The 17,234-nt window shown below is 36.0% G+C and overlaps 1 protein-coding gene across 2 annotated transcripts in view; it reads right to left on the reverse strand.

Moving 5' to 3' along the window:
• Positions 1-661: 661 nt before the first annotated feature.
• The window catches only part of Slco4c1 (solute carrier organic anion transporter family member 4C1), a 55,286-nt gene continuing 38,713 nt past the window's right edge, over positions 662-17,234 (reverse strand). The window contains exons 9-13 of one of the 2 annotated variants that reach the window (XM_021161978.3): positions 15,435-15,588; positions 12,265-12,449; positions 7,985-8,049; positions 5,455-5,592; positions 662-3,468 (exon numbers count right to left, since the gene is read on the reverse strand). In XM_021161978.3, coding sequence (XP_021017637.1) covers positions 3,308-3,468; positions 5,455-5,592; positions 7,985-8,049; positions 12,265-12,449; positions 15,435-15,588 — 703 coding nt within the window. In that variant the 3' untranslated portion in view covers positions 662-3,307. Of the gene's footprint in view, positions 3,469-5,454; positions 5,593-7,984; positions 8,050-12,264; positions 12,450-14,997; positions 15,318-15,434; positions 15,589-17,234 lie in introns of those variants that run through there. The other variant, XM_029482024.2, reaches the window with a different exon arrangement.

Raw genomic sequence — 17,234 nt, forward strand, 5'->3', positions numbered from 1 at the left:
TGTCTGGCCATTATGCTCTGGCTCCTGAGACGTAAAGCAACAACATAGCCAAATGACCATGGACTCAACCTTTGAAACTGTAAGCCAAACGAGTTTTCTTTTAAGTCATTTTTCTAAGATATCAGGCATTATAGTCTTCCCTGATTGTCAACCTGATGGGATTTAGAATCACCATGAGACCAAATATCTGGTCATGTCTATGAGGATTGATCCAGATCAGGTTAATTGATGTGTGAGGCTGTACTGTAAATGTGTGGGACCATTTCATAGACTGTGATTCTGGCCTAGATAAAAAGGAGAAAAATGTACTGAAGCACAAGCATTTGTTTCTTTCTGCTTCCTGCCATGTGTGTCATGTGACCAGCAGTGTCATGGGCCTGCTGCCTGCCATGTCTTCTCTGCCACACTAGACTATAATCTCACAATGAGCCATGTGAGGCTAGAGAAATGGCTCAGTGGTTAAGACCACTTGAGGATCAGGATTCAATGCCATGGCAGCACACAACCTTCTTCAACACTATTTCCAGGGGGAATCAGCATCTTCTGGCCTCTATAGGTACTGCATGCATGTCGTGCAGAGACACAAACAGGCAAAACACCCATAAACATGAAATCAAGAGTAATAAAACAGTGTAATATAAATATTCTGATTTAATAAAAATTATATGTATCAATTATTTACAGAGTTGTTTGCAACAAAGAAAATAGGTCTACATTTTATTTATATTTCTTCCAATTTACATAGCAAAGTCAAATGTATACAATTTTCCCATGGTTAAGAAAGAGTTTTATATTTTTATTTTCCGCAGTTAAGAAAATCAAAATATAAGAAATTTTAAGATAGATTCAATTATGTACAAAATTACAGCAGGTACACCTGAAAGTGATTTTGAAATAATTATAAGCTGTGGCAAGCACATATCATGAAAATATATTCTAAAAGCTGCAAACCAACACATATAATATGCATGAATTTACAAATGGAAGATTACAGTAGTGTGTTCACTTTATTCCAAGTGGAGGTATTCTTTCTAAATATGTATATCTGAGTGCCAAAATTATTGGTTCCCTTTAGCAATTTTCTCTTGCAAGTTTGCTTAAAAAGTGTGAAAGGAATATATCTAAACTGAGTAAACTGGAGACAATGTCCTTTTGATGAACACTAATCATTATGGAGACCAATTCTCTACTGTCCTATTCATCAGACAATATGTTTGGAATTGTTTTGTTTCTTCTCCCTAAGGGACCATATACTCCTCTGCCTGTGCAGACTTCTTATTTTCTTTCTTGTTCTTATTTCATGGTTCTATCGCTAAGCTTCTCAGGATTGCATTAGCTTATCCTATTCCACGGGGTGCCATGCTTCTGCACATGGGATTGTAGAAAATCTGACTCCTATTACCCTTGGTCACAATGGAGGCAGTATTTAAGATGTGCCCAGAAAGTGGGGAGGAATATTCTCATCCAAGGTATCCTGTGGCTTTCCCTGTCTTTCTTGTGCTGTCCCCTTGCTTGATGGAAGTGTTGGCTTCCCAAATACCTGAATTTTGGCTATATTTTTTCAAAATGATTTTTGGTATGTAAGTTCCTGAGACAAGTAGGTCTAACCCTCAGTTTCCTGAGACTGACCCCTCTAATATTTGAATATTGAAGAGGCTTGTGAGTCTAACTCCTAGCTCATCCCTCCTCCTTCTTGAATTTCAGCTTATAAGAGTTCCCAGGTACTGAAGTCATGGGCCACACATAGATTGCCACCAGACACAGCAATGTAAATTCTGTGAATTCTAGAGTTTTCTGTGAATTCTAGAGTTTTCCAGGTCTTTTTTCTGGACTTGTGCTGCCCTGATGGAGAACCTGATTCATGAAACTCATAAAGAGCTAACATGGGTGGTATGGGGTGTGGGCTGGTTGGCTAGGGAAACTAATTAAAGTAGAAGATTTGATTTGTAAAAACAACACAAATATAATCACCTCCTTAGTTTTGAATAGATCTTTTCAGGACCGAAATTTAGAATTTGAACTCAGCTAGATCCTTAGCCATGTAATACTTCTATTAATTAGAAATAGTTTTCACAATAGTCAATTTTTTGTTGATGCTCAATGACCAACACTTTCAGTATTTTAAGTAAATTTGTCAGGAGCCTACACAAATGGAGTTTAGTTACTATGATGTAAGGTGTACAAAATACTGAAGCTTCAAGTAATCACGTCATTGAATTCAAACTTTCACTAAATAACAATACGTGACGCCTATTAAATGAAACTCTGCTTATGTTAATGTAATTAATGGGCTAGGTGATTAGTTTGTAAAATAAAATTTAAAGGACTTGATAAACAAACATTTGTCAATAGTGCATTATGACATCTTGTCATGTCTACTTGGCACTTTTCATCATTGAAGCTGGTTCTTTTCTCTGAAAATAGGCAATTGAACAATACTATCACAGTCGTAAGTTTTAGTGTTAAAAGTCAATAACATTAACAAATTGCCTCCTAGAATTCTTATTCTAAATTGAAAATGTGTAGTTGATGCTGAGATTTCTGAGGCTGTAGGGTAGTAGGACACAAAAAAGATAACTACCCTACATTCTATCAGTTAAGTAATTTACTGTGAAAATATATGATCAGAAGGAGATATAAAACCTACACTGTAAAGTGAGTTTTAAATAACTCATCCCCAAAAGCATTACATAAATTTCCTTAGCTTAAATTTTTGTGCTGTAAACATCTCAAATAAGCTCAATCAATCAGCAATGAAAGGATTAAAATATGACGGTGTGAGCCAATGGTGGTAACACAGACTTGTAACCTCAGTGTATGAGATGTAACTCCAGGAGAATCAGATGTCACAGGTCATCTTTAGCTACCTGAGTTCCTGAGCTATTGGGGTATGTGAGCCCTGTCTTACAGAAAACAAAAGAAATAAAAACAGACATTTTACTTTGTGTATGTGCATACCTGTATTTAGAAGCATAAAGTTTAAAGTATGTGTTGTTGGCAATTATCCTTGTTATTCCTTGGTGTTTTCATAGGTTGACAATGGAAATAAATAAAAATGTGAGTGGTTTGAGGCTTTTGGTGAACTTTAGAGGCATGAACCTTTGTGTTTTTTGTGGGGTTTTTTGTTTTTGTTTATTTTGTTGTTGTTTGTTTTAACAAAATTAGGACTCTGTACCTAGGCAATGATCACCTCAGTTCTGGAACATGGGCTTCACACCATGGTCTACACAAACTAGACAATGGTGCCTTGGCACAGTCTGTTCTTACAGGCAGGAGCCAGTTCTCCAAGACAATCTCCTCCTCCTTTTCACCCTTCATTTTCTGCTTTGTTTAGATCCTCTTCGACCGAAATAGTAGACACAATGACATTCTGACTTTGAAATGATACCTCTGTTCCTGGGGGCGGTGGTTTATAGAGAACAATCGCAAGTCCATTGAAGAATATGGTGATAACTTTACAAGTAACACCTAAATACAAAACAAATGTCAGGCTTTGGCCCTTTACTGATTAATATAAAACAGTTTCCAGTATGTAATCCTTCACAAATAAAACATTTCCTATTTTAAAGTAATGATTATAAGGAATAGTAATTCTATAGTTTCAAATTTTATACCACAACAGAGGCTGAGTATGATAGTCCACACCAGTAAATCACAACATTCAAGTGGCAGAAGCAGGAACTTCACATGGGGCTAATCTGAGCATTACAAGGAATTTCTGAGCAGCTCAAAACAGAGCAACGCCCTACCTCAAATTAATACTACTACTACTACTACTAATAATAATAATAATATAAATATTATAATAATAATTATTATTATTATTATTATTATTATAAATGGAATAGTGTATACAATTTAATGTGTATACAATTATTTTGTTTCCAAACAACAAAAATAAAAATACATAATAACAATTATTCTATTCTTGAGGTTAACTACAAAATTAGTGCTGTGTTATGAGGAGTAAGTAATCCTTAACTAATATTTCTTTGCCCATTTTTGTTTTCTTTTAGAGACACTATTTTGCTATGTGGCCCAGATTAAGTGATCTCAGCTTCATAGAAGCTATAATTACAATGTGCAACACTACACTCAGGCTTTGTATCACCTTTCTAAACTTGTAAATACATACCATGTTTATGGGAAGGAAAAGCAATTGAAAGTCACTGGTGACATAAAATAGCTCACCATCTTTAATATTGCATAAAATAGAGAAAGTTCATGTCAAAAATAAAAAAAATAATGTTAAAAATAAGCAGGCTTTAGAGTTCTTAGGCAAAGAACTGTATATGAATAAATTATATTTCATACTTACCCTAATTTATCCTGCCACATCAGCTAAAAACATTATCTATTCGGACCTACCACATAAGTTTTAATTTGACTTCAGATAATTCTTTTAAACTCAACTCTATAAAGATTAATTTTATCTGGATTAGTTAATATTTGCTCTCATTGTAAGTTTAAATATTTTTATTTATTCAGTAGATATTGTGTTTTTATAATTATGAATTCAGACAGTGTACTGGTTTATATAAAGAGTAAAAGAATCTGTCTTGAATGTATTGTTAAAATAATAGCAATGAAAATTAAATGACATCTATGCATTTTACATTTCTCTATATATACATATATGTGATATACAATTATATGTGTATGGAAATGTATATATATATATATATATATATATATATATAGTGTGTGTGTGTGTGTGTGTGTGTGTGTGAGAGAGAGAGAGAGAGAGAGAGAGAGAGTCATTCTTATCCCCAGCTGACCTTAAATTCTCTCTATACAACCTAGGTTGGACTCAAGCTCATACCTATCTGGGCTCAGCTTCCCGTGTTCTAAGATAACAGCTGTGTACTAGCATGTCCCAGTAAGGGTTCTTTATATTCATGCATTGCAATGTCTTGCATTGATATGAAATGTTCAACTGTCAAATTGTTACATACTTTATACACACACACACACACACACACTATTCTTCCTTACTCTTATCTTTAATTTCTCCCTTAGTCAAGAATGTATAGACTACCATCAATGAAATTAATTATATCATGGCAAAACCTCTGAACTGTGAAACACTTCTTGCAGCTTCAGGACACTTCCCCAATACAAATTATATAGTTTTCAGAGCCCAGGCAGTTAGATGACAACCACTCTAGTTTTTCAAATTCTTTTTTATCTTTTTTATACTTTTTTATATGCTTTTTTATATACTTTCCAAATAATTGAAAAAAATTCTTAAAAAGCGCATGGCATGATATACAGAAAATAAAAATCTTATTCCTTCCTCTACTTAAGAAGACTGAAAACTTCAGAGGACACTTGAGCCTCTGAAATCATGTTGGGTAGATTCTTTTATCTTCAGAACTGCAGGATGGTCCCACAGGACTTCTTGAACACCACACGCAAACTGGACCATAAGTCATTAACAAGATGTCTACTTACTTATAGCTACCAGCATATGTGCCATCTTGATGTTATCATAAATCCAACATGCTCCTTTTATTCCACATTCATTGACATCCCACAGAACACATGTGCTGTCTATTATGACACCAAATATAATTGGCCCAGGTATTGTGCCTAGAGGAATTAAAGGCAAAATGAAAATAGTAAAGAATATAGCTTATAATATAGGTTTCAAAACATACATGCACACACATTTATATAATACAAATAGACTTTACTCTATCCACATATATTAGCTAATTCATATCTAAGTCAAAGGGATATAAAAACCTTAGTCAAAATGTTTAAATAATTATATGCAATTATATTATTTCTAATCAATTTTTAAGACTACTTTAGTCCTAGGGCCACTAGGATGGCTCAGCAGGTAAGGGAACATACTTCCTGCTCTGGCACTCTGAATCGGATCCCCAGAAACCACGAGGTAGATAGAGAGACCTGACTTTTGAAAACTGTCCTCTGTTTTCTATATAGGGCACATGTATATTTCCAGACACACACAAACATACACTAAATAAAGGTTTTAAAAATTGAAGAGAATTTTACTATTTTTTAAAATTTATTTATTTATTAGCTATTTTATTCATTTACATTTCCAATGCTATCCCAAAAGACCCCCATGCCCCCCCACTCCCCTACCCACCCACTCCCACTTTTTGACCCTCGCGTTCCCCTGTACTGAGGCATATAAAGTTTGCAAGACCAATGGGCCTCTCTTTCCACTGATGGCCGACTTAACACATGAAACTCAAGAAGAAGGAAGACCAAAGTATGGACACTTTGCCCCTTCTTAGAATTGGGAACAAAACACCCATGGAAGGAGTTACAGAGACAAAGTTTGGAGCTGAGACAAAAGGATGAACCATCTAGAGACTGCCATACCCGGGGATCCATCCCATAATCAGCCTCCAAATGCTGACACCATTGCATACACTAGCAAGATTTTGCTGAAAGGACCCTGATATAGCTGTCTCTTGCGAGGCTATGCCGGGGCCTAGCAAACACAGAAGTGGATGCTCACAGTCTGCTATTGGATGAATCACAGGGCCCCCAATGGAGGAGCTAGAGAAAGTACTCAAGGAGCTAAAGGGGTCTGCAACCCTATAGGTGGAACAACAATATGAACTAACCAGTACCCCCCAGAGCTTGTGTCTCTAGCTGAATATGTATCAGAAGAGAATTTTACTCTTATGTTGTGTTAAGAGTTTAGAAAAAGCCAGGTGTGGTGGTGCACGCCTTTAATCCCAGCACTAGGGAAGCAGAGGCAGGCAGATTTCTGAGTTCAAGGCCACCCTGGTCTACAAAGTGAGTTCCAGGACAGCCAGGGCTACACAGAGAAACCCTGTCTCAAAAAACCAAATAATAAAAAAAAAGAGTTTAGAAAAATATGTTATTTTAATTGATAAAAAAAAATCTATAAATAGTAACAACATACCATGTAACGTTTGATGATCTACAAAATCATTAAATTAAGGCAAATGTAGTTATATCCACAAATACATTGTTTGTAATAAAAATACCTTTCAAAATCCATTCCCCTAGCTCTTACAAATGTTACTTTAGGGGCTGAAGAGATGACTCAGTGGTTTAGAGCACTGATTGCTCTTCCAGAGATCCTGAGTTCAATTCACAGCAACCACATGGTGACTCATAACCATCTGTAATGGGATCTGGTGTGTCTGAAGATAGCTACAGTGTACTCATATACATAAAATAAATAAACACATCTTTAAAAATGTTAGTTTAATAAATATTTTAGTTCATTATTTTCATAAGGTAACAAATGGCTACATCTTTGACATTGACTATGATAGAGTTAGAAAATAAAAAAAAATATTTTTGGTACACAAAGAATACTGTATAAACTACTATATTCTTTGTCTGTACATTTTGTGCCTACACACACACACACACACACACACACACACACACACACACACACTAATGTGGGCATGTGGGTATAATGTAATATGAATATGTGTATGCATGACCATGTCCGAATACAGACATATAGGATTATTTCTTACACACAGACATATGTATACCAGTGAACTTCCCCACGTAAGCAGTTCTCCCCATCTTTATATATTCCACATGAGTGAATTTAAACAAATGAAGACTGAAAGTATTTTAAGAATTCATACTGAGTATTCTCAGTTGTTCAATAAAAGGTGGTGAGAAAACTATATACTGAGATTTATAATTAATATTTCAAATAAATCAGGTGTTTCCTTTAATGTTAGATCTGCAGTGCCATTGGGAACAGCAAATAACATGTCAGACAGCTGAGATGTGAGTCCCTGTATTCTCATTTATGTAGATAGTGCTATCTCATGGATGTTAGAAACATTTTACCAATGACAACTATGCCTTCTTTATCCTTTATCATTTACTTGGTGTGCAACATGTATGTAACATATATGCAACACCAATGTAACATATATGTAACATGTAAGTAACTCTAATGAACCAAAACAGCACATACTAGTATGTTTAAATAACATACCTAACAAGCGAAGAAGCATGAACTGCACTCCCAATGCTAGAGACCGATGTCTGTGATTAACACACCTGTGAGCATAGTCAAAACAAATGAGAAAAAGATATCAGGCTATATTTTAATTCTAGCCATACTTTCATATCAACTTCAGTTTAGCATTTCTACTCAAGCAAATGTGCAAATTAAAAATATTTTGAAAACCTCACAAATAAGTTATCCTGGGATTACAAAAGAAAAAATATTATGAGTGGTAAAGCATTACAGATAACAGCAAAAAGTCACTAGATTCCGTGATTTGAACAAAGAAAAATGGGGGTAAAAGCATTCAATTACAAGATTTATCCTTCATAAAACCCCTAAATAGGGGCAATGAACCTCAGCAAAATAAAAGTCCCAAAAGACAAAATCACATGTAATATAGTCAATGCTCTGATATAGTCGATGCTCTGAGATTGGGAAGAAGAAACAATGCCCTCTCTCTGTATTCGGTCTAGAGGACTTAGGTATGAAAAACAGAGAAAAGACATACAAATTGGAAAAAAGAAACAGTCTCTGTTTTTAGATGGTTATGCCACCTACAAAACAAAACAACAACAAAAAACAAACCTCCACAAACAAAACTATCCTCATGAATCAATGAAGTTAATAAATTTGAAGATATCAAATTAACATTATCAATCAGTTACATTTCTACTCATTATGAAATATCCATAAAGTAAACTAAGAAAAGAATCCCACTTACAATAGCATCAAAAAGTAATTAAATATCTTGGATTAAAGAAATGGGGTAAAACTCTTGGATATTAAAATAATATAAAACTGATGTTGGAAGATGGCCCACATACAGAGAGACACCTTAATGTTCATGAATAAAAATAATGTTGTCAACATGCCCACACTATCCAAGGCAATTAGAATAAAATCTCCATCAAAATGCTAATGAAACTTCATAAAAATAGAAAACATAACATTCATATGGAAAAGACCCAGAATAGCTATACCAATTTTGTTCAATAAGAACAAAGTTAGAGGCATAATATTACCAGATTTCAAACTACAATAACAAAGCTATAATAATAAAAACAGTCTGAGTCTGACATCATAAAAATGTACACAGAGATCAACAGAACAGAACACACACACACATGCAACTGATGTGTGACAAGGATGTCAAGAACACATAGTGAGGGTAAGAATATCTTATTTGGGGGCTGGAGAGATGGTTCAGTTGTTCAGGGCACTGACTACTCTTCCAGAGGTCCTGAGTTCAATTCCCAGCAACCACATGGAGACTCACAACCATCTGTGATGAGATCTGATGCCCTCTTCTGGTGTGTCTGGAAAGAGTGAGAGTGAACTCACATACATAAAATAAGTAAACAAATAAATCTTTAAAAAATAAGAAGATAGTATTTAATAAATTTTGTTCAGAAAAAATGTATACTCTATATTTACATGCAAAATAATGAAATTGGACCCTTATCTCCAACCGTATACAAACCACATTCAAACTGACTAAAGACTAAACATAAATACTGACCCTGTGTCCTATCCTTATAAAAACAAAAACATAAAGTTCTTGATACTCATTTTAGTAATGACATTTCTGGCTATCATACCAGAAACATAAGCTAACAAAGCAAATAGAGGCAAATAGGACCATTCCACCATGCTTCTGCACAGCAAAGGAAGCAAAGTCAAGAGACGGAGTACAAGAAAGCACTGGTAAATGAGGCATCTTAGAGGCACTCCATTCGAAAGAAATCATAAACAAGTAGCATAATAATGAGAGAAAGCTTCCAAAAATAAGACAAAAGATCTGAATAGGTGGTTCTCCAGAGAAGACACAGCAATGGCCAAAAACTGTGGGAAACAACATCAAAGCCAGCAGTCATGAACAAATGCCACTCAGGACCACGGGAGAAGGCTTCTTGCTCTTATTAGTTCACTTCTCATGATAAAGTGAAGCAAAATGCTCTTGAGGAAACAGGGAAAAGCAAGCCAGTGTAAACAACCAGAAGAAAAGTGAGCTGATACAGACAGACAGACAAACAACAGTTTCTCAGAGAAGTTAAAATCATAAGTAAAATGTGACTCAGCAGAATGTCAAAGAGATTGCTGCCCTTCTTGTTCTCTTATGAACAACAGTTAAGCTATCAAACAAAGCAATCATCAAATGGACAAAGAAAATGTAGCCTATGCTATTATACCACACTCAGAAAGGGAAGTCTCACCATTGTAGAGCATGAATGAACTTACAGTACATTGTGCTAAGATAAAACAAAGTAAAATCAAAATACTGTTATCATTGCATGCTCTGACTCAGAAGTGGATCCTGAAGCATCAGTTTTATTAGGAAGTAAAGCATAGAGGGCAAGCTGGTAAGAAGGTTCAGTGGGTAAAGATGTCTGCTGCCAAGAGTGGTGACCCAAGTTCAATTCCCAGAACAAGAGGAGCAAAAGAGAAACGTACTCCTGAAAGATGTCATATGACTTCCACACATACCATGGTATACATGTACACATATAAATTCACAAAAATATATAAAAACTCAAGGTGTTTTGAGGTGTAGGGGGAAAAGACATGATTACAGGAGGCCAAGTGCAAATGAATGGTTCAATTCTTGCAAAGGTTGCAAAGTTTTGATTATGCGAGTTAAATTCTGGAGATGGAATGCATAGTGGGGTAACTGTATTGTACACAAAGTTAGAAGAGTCTCAACTATGCGGCAAATTCAGGACCAGTCTGGCCTATGTGAGATCCTGCATTAACCCCTGATCCCTCCCCCTAAAACTTGTGTTATATATTGAAATTTGCTAAAAGTGGCTGTTGCTCATTCTTACCACATGTGTGCACACATAGTCAAGGAGACCTGAGAGATGATAGATTTGTTTGTGGTAATAATTTCATGTCGTATGTGTATTTTAATGTATTGAGTAGTAACACATATAACTTTGACAAGCCACTGCAATGCATCCAGAAGGCAAGTAAATTAAGCTAGCATTTGTACCAAAAGTCCTACCGCCCTACCTTTATAAGCAAGGATTACAGGAATATAACACTATACTCCTGTGTAAAGAAACAAACGGTTTTTTTGTATCACTATTAAATAAGCTTCAAATACCATCACTTCTGACATTGAGACTGAAATCACACAGATGGCACAGGGATACAGATTATGGATTCAATAATAGTAATAGTTCTTTTTTTTTTTTTCCCCTTGAGAAAGGGTTTCTCTATGTAGCCTTGGCTGTCCTGGAACTCATTCTGTAGACCAGGCTAGCCTTGAACTCAGAAATATGCCTGCCTCTGCCTTCCAAGTGCTGGGATTAAAGGCTGGCGCCACCATGCCTGGCTCAATAGTTCTTTCTTTAATGACTATTTGATGTCTGACATCACCACATGAGAAAAAAAAAAACATCATCACATGACAGAAAAGTCATGTGAGATACAAAAAAGGTGACTCATCTTTCTAAGAAAGTGTATAAACCAGGCAGGGGGACACAAGCCTGTAATCCCAGCACTTAGGAGGCCACACATAAAAAGAGTGACTGCAGATTCAAAGCCAGCCAGGGCTCGATACTGAAATGTTAATAAAACTACAAAACAGCAAAAAACTATAAGCACAAACAACTAAACAATTAAAAAAAAAACAGTCTGTTATATAATTTAAATTATGTTTCTCTTTGCTAAATATCTCTAATTTCCAGTAGAGCAATGTTAACATTTAATATCATTTACAAACTATATACTTTCTACTTATTAAAAATACGAACCATAGTGGATGAATACTAACAATGTCTTAAGAAAGAGAAAGCCTAGTGTTTCTTTGAAAACAGGCGGTAAACCTTCAGATAGAAGATAAAGACTCTTGTAGAACAGCATTAAACGGGGGAAAAAACAACATTAAATACCTCCATCTAATTCGGAGATGGCAGCTAGCTTCTTAGCATTTTTAGGGAGTTCATTTGCCAGCACCCACTCTTCAATTTAGAAAACAGACTGTGATTATGCCAGAAGACTTCCACACAACTTATCAAATTTCCAGCTCACACTGGTCATGTGTGAAACCCACCAAGGGACTAATGCCCAACATTTGTGACCTGGGCAACAGAAGATGTTTCCTGCATGAGCTTCTTTAATCCTCAGGCACCTGGTCTTCTATGGAGTCTGAGAGTCCAAGATGCACCAGACAGGTATTGCTCAAATCAATAAAAACCTACCTGAACCTTTAAGTTTACAACATGCTTTTCTTGGAAATGCAGGTTCTCAAGTGCAGTGCTTACCTTAATATAGACACAGTTATAGGAGTGCCTGCCATAAAGGTAAAGATAACTGTAATGAAGAAAATGCCAAGAAATATGGGCAAGTTTGAACACCGAGTTCTACATTTTCCAGCTTTAGCTTCAAAATCAGTACTTTCTGCAGTAGAAGTGATTTTCCTTTCTATACAGGAACAATTATAATATACCTGAAATTTAAATACAAAAATGTCAAAGTGGTTGTACAACTCAAAAATGTCTTTGTACCATCTTGTCACTGTCTAGTCTATAGGGAGCCAATACTGCTGAGAGTCATTAGACCTTGTAAGAAAGGAAGCAAACTGTAGCAAGCCACATATATGAAGTACCTGTATTTGACTTTGTGGCTGTTAACTTCAGCTCGTAACCTATTATTGGCTCATGACATAAAACAACTTGACAAGGATATAACGGTTATACACTTCCTCTTGTTCTACATATATTACTTTCAGTAGACCATAATTGCCCAGATAATGTCTTCCTTCTAACTCTTCTTTCCCATTACAGGGGGCATAGAGGCATTCATGCTGACAATATCATTATGTGAGCTAGTTTGAAAGAACAAACACTATAATTTTGATAAGTGCCATGGTAAAATTACCTTATGTGCACAACTTTAACAAAATGCTGCTTTTAACCATAATATTTTAAGTACAATTTTCTGAACTTTTGATCTACCTTATAGAAGGCAAGTTATCCTTTTTATAATATGCTTATGATAACAAAAAAGGAGTTAACATAAATAGAACATTGGTTATTTATCATATACTTATATATAGGCATAGATGTGTATGTATTGTATCATAACATTGGTTATGAACAAGGAAGATCATGTTTTGTCTAAATAGAAAGATGATCAGTTATTTAGAAACTTTACTAAGTCCTAAAGGCATTGTATATCTCAATGTTTATCCTTAATGTAAACTTTTTACACATTTAAAACATCAACAAAATCATAGTGAGATGAGAAGACAAAGAAAGCAGTGTTTTCAGGGTTTCAAGGGTAGATTCTCTATATTGACGCAGTTGTAATATCAGTGACACTGGTTTGAAAAGAGTAAATATGTAAACAATGCTCTATCCTGTGCTATTATATAGGAATGATCAGATGTATATTAAAAATTAAGTCATTCATCCTAAAGACTTTACATTTTTTGCCACTTATTTACTGTGGGCGAGGGAGTCTGGTGTGTCACAGAACACATTCAGAGGGAAGGTGACAACTGGTGAGAGTCTATACCTCCACCATGTGGGCTCTTGGATTCAAATTAGCTATTCACGCTTCACTGCAAGCACCTGTCCATTGAGGCATGTTAGATGCCCCAACTTAAATACCTTAAGACAAGAAACTGACCATGGTATTGTCTGTCACATTCTCATTGAAAATCTCAAGTAAAAAAATGGGACAGAGCTTTCAGTTTTGCATTTGGGTCACTAACAGAAAATGTCGTTTATATTGCTAGAAAATGCACAAGCATATATTATTTTATTATATATGATTTTATCATAAAATAGCTCATAAGAAAAGTGTGTCTCTGGCTGGAGAGACGTTTTAGAGTACTTATTGCTTTTGCAGAGTCAGGTTCAATTCCTGTACCCACATGGTGGCTCACAACCTTCCGTAACTACAGTTCCAAGGGATCTAACATCTTCTTCATTTCCTCAGGCACACACATGGCACACATTCCAACTACAGGAAAATACTAGTCACTCACCTACCGGGTAGGTAATTCTGACTCTATATTGCTGCCAAGCTCACTTGTAGGGTTTTTATTCCTGACAACTGACATACTATTAAATTTTGTCAAAGTGCTTGAAACCAAAGCCTTCCAACTTAACTAGAGTAAACAGGCCTCTATTTGGTGGCTAAAGTCTTAAGCTCTCTGACATTGTTTTATCTTTTCATTTTTAAACAGGGTCTCACTGTGTCAGTTCTGCCTCTGCCTCCTGAGTGCTGGAAAATAGGCAGATTCATGCCAACACTCTAAAAGTATTTTTTTTTAATTCTCCTGTATTAATTGTTGTCTCCAAAGCTTACTGCCTCTGTCTGCTAACCTAGACCTAGTCCTCGAAGCTTCCAGCCTCCGTACAATCTTATCTAGGCCTAGAATGTGTTCTACCTCTGAGAATTACTGCCGAATAAGCTTCTTCCTTCCTACTTTTTTCTGAACTTTGGCTGGTTGATTCAACTCAGCTGTGTTGGCTTAAACTTCTCTCCAAGCTGAGTAAATCAATCTGTTTTTTCTTAGTTTCTGACGGGATGGCTCCTTCTCATTCTCTGTGTTGTTCTTTCTTCATCAATGTCTAGCTTGTCCTCCCTTCAATCTGTCTCTGTTCAACCATCCCAGGAAAACTACCTCTGTTCCTTCTCCCTCTCTGTGCTGCTGTCTCTTTTTTGTCTATACTCCTAAGAATTGTGCATATGCAATTCTGTCAAATCTTTCTCTGATTAGTCACTTTGTCTGCCACTCAATGAGACACCACTGTCAAGCATGGGTGCTTATTTCTACAAACTAACTTTACCTTTATTGTTTGGAATTAAAGGTGTGTGCTAAGAGTTGAGCCACACCACAACTAGAAAGAGCTTTCTTCAGTCAATAGCCAAATTTCAGGGTTCACAGTGTGATCAAATATCCTGCAACACAACACATGCATACAGCATAGGCCATGGTAGGATGAAGTCCCCTGGCTCAAACTTGAAAGACAAGCACGCTGCCTGCTAAGATGGGTGCTTTGTTTGTCTTAAGTTATCTAATTATATTAAGCAGAAATTTCTGGGTAAACCAAGATACATTAAAAGTAAATTTATATTTGAGGCAGGATTACTAATTTGGATGTTTGTGAAATTGGATAATAATTAGTCAGTTTCATTATATTCCTGATTAGTAACCATGCTCTCATAATCATGCTGTCATAATGCATCTTATAATTGAGAAAAAAACAAAACAATATAAAGTGGTACTTATATTTGCCATGCTGAGTTCAGCAAGAATTGCCTGAGACATGAAGGAATGGGTCTGAAGACCAGAGCTGTGCAACTGGGAAAGGAAGGCAAGCAGAGGGGAAAGACAGAGTAGCCCATTAGGAGAGCCAAGACAACAATCACAAGACACAGTTCACATTACTTCATTCAGGTAAAGAGAAAACATGGCTACCTTGGGTTTCCTGTTTGAAACTGAGTTTAAGCAACCTGCAAAGCAGGGAGAAAAATACTGGATTCCATCACTTCCACAGAGTGGGTAATAGTAGGACCGCAAACAGTTGCAGTTGGCATTACAAGGTGCAGTCAAATTCCCCATTTCTCCTGTTCTGTAAATTAGAAAAGATAGATGAAGTGAGATTTCCTGTGACATTAACGCCTACGAACAATTCAGAAGCAGTTGTATTTAGTCAGCCACTCAACATGTAAATACTAAATGCATAAAACACAATGTCTGCTTTTCCATATGATTTAGTAGACAGCTAACCTACCTCCATCTAGACTGAAATCTTGGAGGAAAGGTGCTATTTTACCCAGCTTCATGCTCCCATTACTCAACACAAGGCCTAATTATCACCTGTGTCAGACACATTGTTCAATAAATGGGTGAGGTTTTGGGGAAGAACACTTGATTAGAGTAAGCCTTTAAGGGGAAAGTTGTCAAATAAGAGGTATTAATAGTTTTCACAAAAGGAGAATGGAGTGAATGTTTCAGTAAATACTGGGATTTCCTGGCAACAAACTCCTCTTGATTCTATGGATTATCCATCAAGAGGTTAGCACTATCTCCTACTTCTATCAACAGTTGCAAGTAGCTTTTTCTTTAATTATGGCAATGAAAATATTGTTAGACCTTTCCAAACATCCTCAAAAGGTAGACAACTTTTTTAAATAAAAAAGGTGAGTAAAATCATGTTGTTTAATCCATTAATATCATTATAAAATCTCTTACTTTGCAAAAAGTAAATTTCCTAATTTTAGACTTGGTAATATTTTGATTATGCCCTTTCTTCCTGCCTGTGAGAAGTCCTTGTATACAGGGCACAGAAGTTCATATGGTCATAGAGGTTTCAATATAAAGGCTTAGTTCAAGGGATGGTTTCCAGTGCCTTGCCTATTCATCCACTCTACAATGTGTCTGAAGCAGGCAATAAATATGCCTTGTATTGAGTAAAGTGAGCATGAAGCTGAATGGAATAGCACCACACTTCAACGATTTGAGTCCAGGAATAGAGGTAGGGCCATTGTATCCTCATCTGGGACTATGGTTTACTGATAGGAACAGATGCATTTTACAAACTTCAAGGCAGGATAACTAACATGAGGGAAAGTTTGAGGGAAGGAAACCTGAGAAGCTAACTCCTAAATGAGTCTTAAAGATGGGCAAAAGTTAGCTAGATAGTGGGTAATCAGAGAAAGGAACTAGGGAACAAGAGAAACAGAAACAGTATTTGAAACAAAAAATGAAAAGGTATGTTCTTATAAGAAGTCAGGGTCCAGATTAACAGTTGTCTCAGGTGCCTTGTTAAAATAAATGACTGCTTATGATACAAATATATGTTACATTCAAGTATGATATTGTCAAAAGCTCATCAAAAGTGTTTTCATATGCATATGGTATATGTGAATGTGTGTTTACATGTTTGCATCTGTGTAGGTGCACATGTGTGCATGTGACTCAGGTTAACATTGAGTACCTTTCTTGGTTACTTTTTTTAATTGAAAAAGGCTCTCTCATTCATCCCAGAGATTTCTGATACAGGCTGGCTTAGCTAACCACTTGCTCTGGAGCTCTACAGTCTCCATATTCCAAGTGATGGGATTAGATGTGAACCACCAGGCTCATCCAACATACCCATGGATTCTCACACTCGCTCAGGGAGCATTTCTCCTCTAAAGTTGCATAGAGTATGAGCTTGAGGGAAGGAGACCAGCCATAACATCCAAAGCAAGTGATCAGAATATAAAGAGAAAC

Source organism: Mus caroli, unplaced genomic scaffold (genome assembly GCF_978045245.1).
Source record: "Mus caroli unplaced genomic scaffold, Mus_caroli_1 scaffold_1, whole genome shotgun sequence".
NCBI lineage: Eukaryota > Metazoa > Chordata > Mammalia > Rodentia > Muridae > Mus > Mus caroli.